The sequence below is a fragment of the Diplotaxodon limnothrissa genome, linkage group LG17 (assembly GCF_057381915.1).
Source record: "Diplotaxodon limnothrissa isolate DT_005_m linkage group LG17, D_limnothrissa_male_GT1.1, whole genome shotgun sequence".
Taxonomy (NCBI): domain Eukaryota; kingdom Metazoa; phylum Chordata; class Actinopteri; order Cichliformes; family Cichlidae; genus Diplotaxodon; species Diplotaxodon limnothrissa.
In genome coordinates, this window is record NC_140612.1 from 5,006,281 (window position 1) to 5,020,522 (window position 14,242).

A 14,242-nucleotide genomic window follows, 5' to 3' on the forward strand; every position below is an offset into this window, starting at 1 on the left:
GATTAAGATCAAAGTGAAAATAAGTTCGTCTTTACCTTTGGTAAAGCACTGCGGCCAAGATTGAGTTACAAGAAAGACTTTGACCATTTAGATCACACTGGAGTGCACAGATGTTCTTCTCACTATCTCGTTTTCTGCCGGAAAATCCCCCACAGTCTATGGTGTCAGTAAATGACCACAAATTAGCAGCAAGGCTCTGTGGCAGTGTTAACTCTGTTATTAGAGCAGTGTGTTAGATAAGCATGTGAAACCTCAGATACATGCCTTTCTTTAGAGACTTAAGAGCTAAAATCTAAAAACAAGATATAGCTCAGCTAGCTAGCTCAAGGTGAGGCTTCACTTTGACTTCACACTGCTTTTCTAAAGAATACACACCATTCATAGCTTAGACTCATTAGCAGGGCATATTTGGCCTATGGGATGCCCTTGAAATTCCTTTTATAGGTGTTTGTGTTTCATCTGTGGTGCTTTTAAGGCAGAAAGATGAATTATTTCTGGATGCTACTAACTGTTAATTGTCAGTGTTTTGTTAAACTGCTTTGATGACTTCCTTAACTACCCATGTTTATCTGTCCTCGATATGGTGGTTAAGCTCTGAAAGGTCATCTGATGATGAATGTTCCAGTTATCTTCTCTTGGTCTTGAAGAGGACGAAGAGGTGAGTTCATAAGCACGTTGGAAAGGATGCGGTTAGTCATTCATTTTGGCTGTAACGCCAACTGAGCAGGTAAAAATAAGCTGTCAGCAACAGCGAAGCAGAAAATTACTGCTCTTGAAAGAATGCGGTATTGCAATTTGGAGCATTCTGGGAAATAGACAATGATTGCAAAAATTTCTGGCACAACTTCACCTACTTCCAAGGTGCATGGAGAGGATGAAAGAATTCACAATGCAGGAACTCCAGCAATACTTAAGGGAAGATGAACAACTTTAATAACTGACTAACGCGTTTCAGCTTGTTGCCTTCATCAGTGATTGTCTGGCACAGAAGAATATCTCATGCACTTTGGTCATATATTTAGTTCTAGAATGCATACATTTGATCAAAACTTGAGAGGATTGTGTCAGTTCACACAGTTTGTTTTAATGCTGATGCAAAGTCTTACATTTGTGACCTTGTGCTTTTTATGCATGATATGATAATATGCTAACTGCAGCAGTGTGTGCACAGTGGCGTCTGTGCACACAAAAAAAAACCAAAAAAAAAAAAACCAAAAAAAAAAACCCAAAACCAAACCAAAAACAGCCCAGAAAATAAAATACTTGAAATATTAGAATATTGCAGTATGTAAATTACTTTTCAACACTAACTAGTCCGAGGATTATACTTCAAGTACAAGCAACCACTGCTCAACAAGGTCCAGTGGGCACTGCAGTCTTCCCTTGTGTAGCTTATCTACACAAGGGAAGACTGCATTGACTACCACATGATGCTCATGAACGCCCTTCACAAGGAGGGTAAGCACAGTATATGGAAGACCAGGAAAGTCAGTCCATGAAATAAAGCTGTAAATCACTTTCTAATGACTTTATAATTACTTCTATGTTGATAAAATATTTGATATGTTACCAGAGAATACCACTACTAATCCATCAATAAATACTTTATTAAACAATTAAAAGCCTTGATTACATGATTCATCAATGCAGAATTTAAAAACAGAGTGTGTGTGTGTATGTGTATATATATATATATATATATATATATATATATATATATATATATATATATATATATATATATATATATATAGAGAGAGAGAAGACTGCAATATATATATATTTAAAAAGAAAAAAAAAGGCAAAATGTGATCTCCCTACTGTAGTTCATATCTTACTGCATTTCCTTTTTCCATTCACAGTAACATGTAATAAATAATTTAGCTTCTCCTTTAAGATCAATCTCCATACCCAAGTAAAACTTGATGTACTTCGGTCAGACAAATCAGACTTGCCTGACTTAACAAACAGGCATAGCTAACAAAGTGGCCAGTGATCGTTTCTCTAAGGGGCTAAAAGCCAGGTATAAATAAGGACCCACACAAATTACTGAATGTTTGAGCAGAAAGCGTAGCAGCTCCAAAAGACATGTTGTTACTGGCCGAAATAATACTCTGCAGAAAATTGAACAAATAATTTGGTCTGCTTGTGTCCATCTAGCCTGATTGATACTGAAGATAGGAAAGTATTAACACAGTTAATCTCTGTGACAAAGCAATACATTGCATCAATGCCTGGCTAGAGACAACATTTAGTCTGAGTAACTCATTATCAGTTTTAGTATTTTCATGAGATCTGAATAATAAATAAAAGAAATAGAAATCAAACATTTCCCACCATAGCACCAGAGCAATGGTTAACCCAGAGGGATGTGAACGATAAAGTTCCTATAGAGTTGTTTTTTGGTAATGTGAAGCTAGAAAGCTGTTAAGATGAAAGTTACAGATTGAGCCTCTTGCACTGCCATATTAACATGGCTGTGATTCTTTGGGATGACGTCCACAGAAGTTCAAATGGGTTATCAGGCACTGATGACAACCAGTCCTACGTGGAGGTAAGAGTCTATTCTTCACTGTAGTGGGATGTTGCTTTTGGTAAAACACTGCTGCAGCTCTCTGCAACCGCAACAAAGTCAGTGTCTTTTACTGGTCCACTGCAGGTGGGCGAGGACTCATGCATTCAGTGTGCACAGCTCCTCTGGGTCTTGGTTCACTGGGGTGTGCTCTCTTCGCCTCCTGAGACAAAAAGGACAATCAGGATTGAAATGGATTAAAACCAGCCAACTGCAAAACAATGAGTATATAGAAAGACAATCCAAAAAAGTCATTTTGTTTTTACCTTTGATACAGTAAGACTATCCCTGCAGTACAAAGAGTCACCAGTAAAACAGTGATGACTGTTGCCGCTGTGGTTGTTGCCGCTGTGGTTGTTGCAGCGTCTGCAAATGGGAGAGAAAATCCTTAATGTGCTCTGATTCAGTTTCTTCACTGAAAAGAGGTATAACATGACTGCATCTCATTAAATACAACAATTCCAAGTCTGCTTTGTGAGTTAAGTGTTTTCAAACAATCTCAGAGAATGTACCGTCCTAAACATCAATGAGGGAATCCACACTGCGAGTCTGCTCTGTGGCCTTCAGCATTTCTAAAACGTCTTGCTTCACAAACAGCGTTTAGCCTCAAGGGACTCCCTGCTTGTCCATCGAGAAGTTGCATCACTGACTTACAAATAATACACAGACACTCGCAGACCATTATGACCACCTGCTTCCTTTTGCTACCAAAGCAGTCCTTACTTTACTAGACTTCCTTTGGATGTATCACAGTGGGGCCTGCGTGGATTAAAGTTTGATCCACACATCCCACAGATGCTTGATGTTCCTACTTGCTCACTAATATATGCCACATAACAAGTGCAATGATGAAGAGATAATCAGTGTTATTCACACCACCTGCTAGTGGTTCTAAAATATGTTATGGCTGATCAGTGTATTAAATGAGATCTCAGATAAGAAATAATAACGCCGTTGAAGCTTACCAATTTCAAGCGCAGAATGAGTGGCGTTCTTTATTGTGTCAGTCTGTCCTGTTGTCTCCATCACAGGTTCTGCTTTTCCAGTACAAAATAAAATTTATACAAATTAGTGCAATTGTAAAGGTAAAAAGACGTAATCAGTGTCATGCCTGAAAAGTTTCTTATGCATGTACATGCGGCTTTGTGAAATGCTGGGGGAAAAGCAGATATCAAAAGGTTATGCTTTATGTACCACTTAGTAAATTACCACAAGGTGGGGTAAGGTTGGGTGGCAGTGCTTGTGTTTTAATAAAAACACAAAACAAACACAAACAAAACCCATTGCATTTATGGCTTATATAACCTATGCTTTATTTCACAGGCTTATCAGCTGAAATCCAAACATACACATCCTTCTGTAACAGCTAACCAGTTCAATATATGTCTTGACTTTGATAACTCTTTGAAAGTCTGCTGACATTTCTCAAACAAACGATCCTTGGTTCATCACAATTGATTCTCCTGAGTTTCATTCTTTTGGTAATCTGCAGATTCAGGCGTGGACAGTTACTGCATCTGCCCAGCAGGGGGAGCTCCCAATGCAACAGTGTTTTTCCTTTAGAAAGCCTCACTTAACACTAGTATTTCTTCATACATTTTTAACAGAGTAAATGGTTACATGTAAATAGCTGTGTCACCATTTCAAAGTCAAATGATTTTTGTTGTCCTTTTTGTTTGGCTTTTTGCAAAGAGTCTTAGTACTTGAACAGCAATCGAACTATTAGCTCTCAGAAATTACTGTGTTTAATATGATAATTAACTAGTGTTACAGCATTTACGATAAAGAATAGTATAGGTCCCCTTTAAATAACTGCTTATATAAATACTGCAATGACAGCTGTCTGGACTCAATGGAAGAGACGGCACATTAGCAGCTTCAGCTGTTGTTTTGGTAATGATATCTGTACTGCTTTAAAAAACAAACAAACAAAAAAAACCAACCCACACACATTTATGTCAAAGTATGATATTTTTTTACTTTTTATGTTAATGAAGCCCTAGTTTTGAAACTTGAGCCTGTGATCACAAAAAAAAATAAATATTGAAATTCATTTAGATATCGTCTTTATATAGCCCAGAGAAGTTTCAAAGATGGCTTCAGAAGCCCAGACTTATTTCTCAAGCACTTTGATAATATCCTGTGAACCAGCATTAGCAAAAATATCATCCATTACATGATTTTATATGCTGAGGGCATCAGAGTCCTGCAGCCCAGGTATTGTACAATTCCCTTTTTAAAATCCAGTTTCAAGTGCAGAGAAAGGCTGATTCACCTCTGCCCAAGACTTTGACCTTGGTATTAAAACCTTAGATGGCACCTGCCCAGTTTCGGTTTCAGTTCCTCCTAAATTATTTTCATAAAACCTTTCCTTTGGAAGGACAGCAACTAGAGATGCACAATCTTTTTCTCCCCCGACCTGCTGTTTGCTTAGAGTTTAGTTACACGGCCTGCACCCATTTAACCAGTTACTCTTTCCAGTGTACAGCTCTCTTTCACCTGTCACCATTTGTGGTTAAGGTTCAACTGGAACTGCTTTTGAGGTTTGACCTGTATATAGCTGCTGTTTGTTATGAAACAGATCTGGGTTTCAGACTTTGTGTGCCGTGTCCTGGCTTTAGCATGACAGGGAAGGAAGACCCAGAGTTCTAAAGGCTAACAACCTTTTGAACAGCACTGTGCTATTCAACACCCAACCATAAAAACAAACGTGTGCTGTTGATGCTAATGATTGTGTATCACAACATTGTAGATTATCTTAAAGATGTTGATGTAAAACCTCAAAAACTACTTCAGTTCCCTTTTCACATCATATTTACAGTACAGTCCATTAAGTGCCCATCCCTAGACGTCCCTTATGTCACTAATGTAGAAAGTAGTTTCTGCTACAAGACAATTTTTTTTAAATTTGAGATTTTAACCAATTCCTTGCATAGCTGCGAGTGCCTAAACCCATCTGCTTTCACCTATCCTTGGGCAAGATACTAACCCCAAATTGCTCTCCGATGCATCCATCGGAGTATGAGAGTGTGTGTGTGTGTGTTAGCTATAAAGCACTTAGAAAAAAAATGTGCTTGTGTGAACGCACAAGTTGTGTAAAGCGCATTGAGTGCTCATATAGCGCTTTTCTACTCATCTAAGAACCAGTCCATTTACATAATCTGGACTTGGTGGCTTGGAACCTTCCTTCCCACTGTTACCAAAGTGCTGCTCATAGGGGGTCATATGATTGTTGGGTTTTTCTCTGCATCTATGAAGCACCTTGAGGCGACTTATGTTGTGATTTGGCGCTATATAAATAAAATTGAATTGAACAGCTGATTTCTTTCTATAGGTGACCGAATTACTAAAAGTGGTTTCAAAGAAATTTGTCAACAGTTTCTATTGAAATTTTAGCATCAATGTGGCAAGCGTAGCATTGAAGACGCCAGATTTTACCACATTTTTTTAACCACATTGACACTTTGAGTCAGACAGATTTCGTTAGCTTTCAGTAGTTCTAACGAAACATGTCCACACTGCATGGATTACTAAAGCGTCCAGTTTGTATCTTCAGGATCACACAACGTTTGTGTTTGATTACTGGCCTGTATTATTCATACTTACAAATTGAGGGTTTAGGCAGTGAAGACTACAGGATGTTTATATATGATGACGGTCCTATAAGTGTGCACAGTTTGACTCTCTCTCTCTCACACACACACACACACACACACACACACACACACACACACACACACACACACACACACACACACACACACCTCATTGTTATGACAACTTGGAATGAAATTCCTCGTGCCAGACCTTCCATGGACACTGGTGGTCTTGTAATATGATGTGTGGTGCACACTCCACAGAATTATTCATTCAACACAACGTTCCACCGCTGAGGGAAATCTCTAAGGTTGGATTACAAATTAATCTTTTTGAATTTCCTTCAGTCTTATAAAAAAAAAAAGACAAAAAAAAAAAGACACTGAAGCAGTTAAAGAAAAGCACATGCCCTCAGAAGTCTTCTAATTAAGCACTGCAGGCACTGACAGGTTAGAATAATTGTGCAGTAAGTAAGTGTAATTTGAAGCCTATCCATTCTCTTCCACTTAGGCACAGAGGCAAACAACCATTCGCACACAGATTCACATATATGGGCAATTTAGAATGACCACACACACACACACACACACACACACACACACTTCAAGAACCAGTACAGTTCCTTGGCGTAACCATCTTACTTTGACATCATGTGGTCACAGATAAAACAAAGCAGATTAGATTCTGAAGGGCTACTTCTGGCTCAGAAGCAGTTTGTTTTACATTCAACGTCTGGTGAGCCATTAGGTGCTAGAAAAGCATCTCATATCTGAACGGTCCCTTCTCATGTCCCTCTTGGTCTCAAGCAGAGCTGATTAAATGACAAAAATATATTTATATTGTAGAGGGTGCCCATTTTAGTGATAAAGGTGTCAAAAGGCTTGAAGGAGAGTACAGTGGGGAAAGACCAAATAAACCCCATAATTTAGTAGCTTGTAGAACCATCTTTAGCAGCAATAACTTGAAACAATCAGACTCGCATCCTTGAGGAGGAAGTTTGCCCCACTCTTCTTTACAATGTTGCTTTATTTCATTCGGGTTTGCAACCATTTGTTTATTCATAGTATTCTCAAGTTGTGCCACAGCCTTTCAGTCAGGCTGAGGTCTGGGTCATTGCAGACCTCAGCAGCTATGCCTGGGATCACTGCCCTGACTCCATGTGAACAGAGCTGTGAGACAAATGGCCTCATATTTGACTGTAGAATACTTTAGTATATAGTGGGGCTCATGGTCAACTAAATCACTAGGAAACAAGCCCAAATCATCACCTCTCTGCACCACCATGTTTGACAGCAAGTATGAGACAGAGCCACTGAACACAAGAGTCCCTATAAGCAGTCTGGTGGATGAGGTTAATCATGACTTTGGGCGTCAGTAGCAACATTTCACCTGGCACACTTGAAAGCAACAGCTCAGCAGAAGCTAACTGAGAAAGTACGTATGAATTTAAGTTCTTTACCGTGGGTGGTTGTCTGTGTACTGGTTCCTTGTTCAAGCACTGTGCTTGAATTCTGCATCATCTGGGCAGTAGAAGCTGTTGCTGAGAAGAAAAAACCCACCTCTATTAATACTATAAAAACCCTGACCACATCTCTCACTGCTAAGATTAGTTGTAGCACGAATTATCCCTCTGTTATGAAACATGCGTTTGTTCCATTATCCCAAACTAAAACCCCATAACTATCTTCAAGCATGCATGGAGTGTTATACTGCGTTTGATTTTACATTAGTTAGCTTCAACATGCCACGTATATTACAATAGCTGAAAAATACATGCAGGATTTAATGTTATCTATCAGTCCATTTTCTTCCACTGCCCCTGCAGGTTGCAGGGGCAGCAGCCCACGCAAAGAAGCCCAGACCTCCCTCTCCCCAGCCACCATTTAATATTAGTAAATGGCCTGTATTTATATAGCGCTTTTACTAGTCCCTAAGGACCCCAAAGCGCTTTACACAATCAGTCATCCACCCATTCACACACACATTCACACACTGGTGATGGCAGCTACATTGTAGCCACAGCCACCCTGGGGCGCACTGACAGAGGCGAGGCTGCTGGACACTGGCGCCACCGGGCCCTCTGACCACCACCAGTAGGCAACGGGTGAAGTGTCTTGCCCAAGGACAACGACCGAGACTGTCCAAGCTGGGGCTCGAACCGGCAACCTTCCAATTACAAGGCGAACTCCCAACTCTTGAGCCACAATCGCCCCTAGTAATGGAAATTAACATTTTGTTAAACAAAATGTTAAGAGGAGCTGGAGTTGTATTTGTTGCTCCCAGATGAATTTTCCTCACTCATGACTATCACTTAGTCATGAATGACTAAACAAGTTACCTATGACTAACCACATTTTTTGGAAAGCTTGAGTTAAATTTCACTAAACACACCTGGGCATGATTACGGTCATATCTGTTAAAGAAATCACTCAAGCAGATCCTGTCTGACAAAGTGAAGTAGATGTCAAAAAGCAACACATCATGCCAACCCTAAAGAAACCATCATGGAGTGGTGAGCCTACCAAAATTACCCCCAAGAGCCCACTGGCTGCTCATCCAGGAGACAAAACTACAAAAAGCCCCAACATTTACAAAAAAAAGAAAAAAAAAAAAAAAAAAAAATGAATAAGAAAATGCAGGCCACACTTGCCTCAGTTAATGTCAGTGTTCATGATTCAGTACCAACAAGTAAAAAACAAAAAAAAAAACAAAATAAAAAAACTAAGTTTTTTTTGTTTGAGTAAATAGTCAATGGACTGATGAGACAAAAGGGTTGAGGTTTGGATTTCATTACATCTGGAATACAGCTAACAAAGCACTTCATGAAAAGAACATCATACCAACAGTCATATGGTAGTGCAATGATCCCTGTCTACTTTGCTTCTTCAGAATTTGAACAACTTGCCATAATTGACTGAAACAATTATTCTCTCAGTCAGAAACTCCTGTAGGAGAATGTCCAGGAAATTCATGCCATGAAGCTCAAGTGCACTCTGACAATGATTTAAGAAATCATTAAGAAAAAAACAAAAAAACAAACAAACAAAAAAACCCCCCCAACAACAACAACCAAAAAACAAAACTGGCTTTCCAGGCTTAAGTTTGTCTAACACTTAGATTTGTGTGATGATCTGAAACATGCAAGCATGACAAATATGCAAATAACAAATAAGGGGAGGGGTGGGGGTTCACAGCCACAGATGTACACAGCAGAAATGTAAACTGCCCCACTGATCATTTACAGTTAATCTGAGCATGACAACTGCTGTGAAATGAATGACTCATAGGAGCTGGGGCATTTTTACTTTACTGTTAGTAAGGGCCCAAACCAAGTCCCATAATTTGCAAAAGTTAGTTCTTGAAGCGGTGATTATGATATCAAGATTGTCTGGTTGCTTAGCTGAGCTGTGTTGAACTATAATGATTAAAGGAACTAACCATGGGAACACTACCAGAAGTTTCTGTTACTGGATACATTTTGATTTGACAAGAACAGATGCGCTTCATTTCCATGATGCTAAAAATCATAAATAAAGAAATAAAACTAAATTTCTTGATGTCATTCAAAGCAGATTTGCTACAGATCAAATCTTTTTGTGTTGCTGTAGGACTTGAGGTTTCACTACAGTAAACCATTTCCTTTAATAGTAGCTGCACTGCAACACCTCCTGGATTACTTTGAGAGTCATTTCACCCAAATTACCCAGTTCAAATGTCGTCTTTTAGGACCATTTGCTCACTGTACACTTAAATAGCCCATGTTACATCTACTAGTTTGAACATTCCAACCTGTAACACTGCAATATATCAATAAGAATAATAACTTAACCCTCTCAGGCTCAAATTTAACTTTTTGTTGCTAATGCACAACCAAGTCCTGCAGTGGTACTTCTGAGTTATATTAAAAAAAAAAAAAAAACCTCAGAAAATATGTATGTGGGGTAATCAGGTTGTTAGTTTTTAACTGTTGCAAATCGGCAATGCCTGCCTCGAGAGGGTTAAACTAAAAGGAAATTCATGTGTCTTAGTTCATCTGCCATTTGTATGAGAATTAAGAAGCCTGATGGCTGCAGGTACTGGGGTTTGTTTTTGTTCCATAAGAAGGTGTAAAAAATGGGTGATAAAAGTAAAATGAGTAATATATACACAGACACTATACATGGCTCTAATATTAGTATTACTGTCACACCGTTGAGACATTTAGTTTCCTTTTAGTTTATTAGTAGTGGTTATAGGTCACGGTTTTTGATCGTCACAATCATGCAAATAGAGAACTTACTGATAGCGGAAGTACTGACGGAGTAAGAGGAAATATCAGTGTGACTCTCTGCAAAACCAAACCATCATTAAGCACACATGTCAGCAAAGTATGGCAAACACCATTTTCCTTAGACAGACGCTTACCTGTTGTTGTTGTACTTGTTGCTTTTGGTGGTTGTGTTGTGGTTATCCTTGGGTCAGCTGAAACATGACAAAGAAATACAAGAGATGCATTTAATTTTATTTTATTTTTTTAAAGTGGGAAAGCTTAAAAGAAAAAAAAAGAAAGAAAGAAAGTACTGTATGGATCAGAGATCTATTATAGATTATAAATCTATTATCACCGCATTCTGGCTGAAAGTATTATAGACTTGACTAAGATCCAACTATTCCCCATGTCCAGGGTGTTCTACAGGTAGACAGTCAAATCCCTTTTACTTTGCATTAAAGTTCTTCACTTCACTGCATTCCCATGATGCACTGCTCTGCACATCTGTCTGTCACAAATCAACCCGATACTGGTCTCCATCTGTTCCACTTTGCCTGCATTTTCTTCTCCTCTCTTGCGCAATGTTCGTTGTTTTGGATGGTTGACAATAGACATTTAAAAAGGCATCTACATTCCCTCTTTGCATACTCAGCTTTCCAACAATCTCCCTCTCATTTACATACATGTACCGTGTCTTGGTTCTATTGACTTTCCTTCCTTTACTTCTCCAGGCTCTCTTAAACCTGCTTCCTGCTCCCACTAAAGATCGCGATGTGAACATTCTAGTCCACACAGACTCATGTCTGACCTCACTCGTCATTATCATAGCAAACAAGAAGCACCCAAGAGCTGATCCCTGATGTAACCCCATCTCGACAATGACCTCATTTGTTGCTGCATCACCCTCAGATTTTTCCTCTGCTACTTCTGACTTCCTCACGAAGCACCAACCTTATGCTTTCACTAGATTAGAGACAGTACAACTTCTTTTGACTTTTTATATACTTCTCCATCAGCACTCTCCAAGAAAACAGTGTATCTATAGTGCTCTTTCTACAAAGCCTTGTGGGACGACAGCAGGAAACGTGGACAGCTAATGAGGCTAAGAGTGGTACACATTGTGAGTATAATCAGCAAGAAGGCAACTAGGAAAGTCAAAACAAATACAAAGCACAAGAGACAGAGTAAAAACTGGAAATGACAAAGACTCAGCCATGCATACTTGCAGAAGGATGACCATGAGACAAAACTGGAGAAACAGAATAAAGAACCAAAGGCAAAAATAGAGACTGAAAAGCATCAGATACTCATCTCCACATGCATGATAAACAGAATTTTAAAAAAAAAAAAAAAAAAAAACCAAACCCATAAAACATAAGTCTGAGTACAAGACCCAGGGCAAGTGACATTTTATCCCCACTATAACTGCACATCACTGCCATTCTTGTAAAAATAGATATCAGCACCAGTGCACTTCTTCATTCCTTAAGCATTGTCTAATTGTGTTACACAGTGTCTCAAAAAGTCCACTGCACTCACTTCCTCCTTACTAATCCTCTGGATCCCCTAAATTACTAAATGTCCTTCCCCTGCTCTCCCTTTCTCATGTCCTTCTTTCATGGAACCTTAAAAGTGCTCCTTCCATCCAATGTTTTGAGTCTATAGACAATCTTTCATCAAATCTGTTTCCTAGCAGGTGAATAAATGTTTGTGGTGTGTAGAAACAGGTGCATGCGAAATATTCACTCATTTCCTTTTACAGTAGATAATGTCACCTTTGCGCCAAGCTAGAGTCTAAAAAGGAAACTGCTCACAGTTATCAGCTGTGACAACACAAAAACAAACCACATGTGGGTGGCTTTCCACTGCACCCGAAAAGGAACCATTGCATTCTCTTATCTCTTGTAAATTTCAGACTTCCAGCCAGACACCTGACATCAACAGTTCTAGTATGACTCTACATTTGATAAATCGGAAGGGAGGGCGTGCCAGTGTACTACAGAGCGTGGGATGGTTTAGTCGGCTGGTTTGAACCGAACCATCTTGACACACGGGGCTGTCAGTACTGTTGAGGTTTTATCAGTAAACAGAGGCTAGTGTGACTTTTATTCAGCCAGAGACAGACAAAGACTAAATAATCCACCGATAATCAGACATCCTTCGGTTGTGCCACAGATACCAGGCACCAGCCTATGCTCTGTATTAATATTTTAAGTTCCTCCAGGGAACGCATGTAGGGGCTGGCCTTCTATAAACCCTCTCCACCCATTCATCCAAGAGCAGACTTTCAGGGTTACCTAGCAATTCAGTCATCCCCTGGGGTAATGACTGAACATAACAGCTCCCATTTTTCAAAGTGATAATGGATTCATGTTATGATAATACCAGTACTACTACTTCTGAGCACTCAAAATTCAGACTGTCAGCACTATTAGCAACCATTAGCTGTAATCCAAGAATCTAGAGTTATAACAAATATGGGTTCATGGATACTGGATTTGTAATCCTCCCCCCCAAGGCCAAATCTAATGTGAATACTTGAAAGTTAACCAAGTGGAACTTTTTAAACTAAAAGGGAAAAAGAAAAGCAACAAGCCGCAGTACCGCTGTTTCCAAATGACCTCAGCTTGGAACTTCAAGAGAAGAGAAGCCTCTTTGAACCATTCAGCTGTGTTTGGGACCTCGTAACAATGTACCGGTTTACATGTGTGTAGATAGAGAGATGTTTTCATCTTTGGTGTTAAGAAATGTACCAGCAAATAATACTTACGTATACACACCAGCGATGGTTTGCTCCACTGTGCTCCAGGATTTTCGCATTTGATTAAAGTTGAGGTTCCCGCTTTTCTCAGGTAACCATCCATACATTTGTAGCGAAAACGGTCATCTATTTTGAAGCAGCCTTGTTGTGGGAGGTTTGTTAAATTCAACTTTGGAATTTCTGGACATGGACAGCTGTTATCTGTAAAAATAATAAAGATAATTTTTTTAAATAAAACCATACGATTAAAAATAAATAACCAGTATTTTTTTGGCGAATGGTGTACGTAAGTTCCATAATTCTAACTTCTAGCAATGTACTAATGGTAACCTGATGTCGTCAATAAAAACTTTTACACCATCACATACACATCAGGTCAACCCCGCTTCTAAGTCAAAAATTTAGCAGGATTCATAACGATACACACTTGCGACTTTCAGCATTTAGGTTTCACTATGAAGATTTACGATACGGAGACGGCGAGAAACAATGATTTACCAAAAATAAACAAAACACAAATCAAGCCGCAGGTATGTCTTCAATAAGCAAGTATCCCCCTCCGACATATCTCACCGTAAAACGCTGACGTGTGCGAATTTATGCCTTCTATTTGAACGACTTGTCTTTGAAGGTGATCAAATTTAATCACTGATTAAATAAGCGATAAACTATAAACAAAACAAATTGCGGCATGCGCAGTTTAAAGCACTTTCTGGAGCGTACTCGGTCGAGTTGAAATTTGTTTGCACTTACCGCTGCTGGATAATTGAGACCAACATACTATCATAACGCAGACGGGGAAAGCCAGTGAAACCAGAGCCATCGGACACCTCGGTAGTGACTTAAAACATGTTCACTAAATAAAACCAGGCCGGTAAAGACCATCGTCGCTGTCGCCGCGGTATTTCTTTTCGTTCACACTTTCGCTTTATATCATGACACTCCCCTTGTGCTGTGTGTGATCCGCCCATTTTAACAACAGGGCATATTTCTGCAGAAATTGCTGGTTTCAAATGAGTCATCCGGGCGCCAGATGGCGCAAGACCGTAAAATCCCGGCAAAT

At 39.3% G+C, this 14,242-nt stretch overlaps 1 protein-coding gene across 4 annotated transcripts; it reads right to left on the reverse strand.

Moving 5' to 3' along the window:
• Window positions 1–1,821: 1,821 nt before the first annotated feature.
• On the reverse strand, window positions 1,822–14,084 carry il15ra (interleukin 15 receptor subunit alpha). 4 transcript variants are annotated; one of them, XM_085376639.1, is made up of 8 exons: window positions 13,933–14,084; window positions 13,189–13,380; window positions 10,574–10,630; window positions 10,449–10,496; window positions 7,629–7,709; window positions 3,538–3,606; window positions 2,839–2,938; window positions 1,822–2,735 (listed from the first exon to the last, which is right to left on the reverse strand). In XM_085376639.1, exons 1-8 carry the CDS (start codon window positions 14,000–14,002, stop codon window positions 2,672–2,674), a joined length of 681 nt encoding a protein of 226 aa, XP_085232765.1. In that variant the 5' UTR covers window positions 14,003–14,084; the 3' UTR covers window positions 1,822–2,671. The 4 variants fall into 4 exon arrangements, with proteins under 4 accessions (XP_085232765.1, XP_085232764.1, XP_085232766.1 ...); XM_085376638.1 differs by having other exon boundaries at window positions 3,538–3,609; XM_085376640.1 differs by lacking the exon at window positions 7,629–7,709 and having other exon boundaries at window positions 3,538–3,609.
• Window positions 14,085–14,242: the final 158 nt, after the last annotated feature.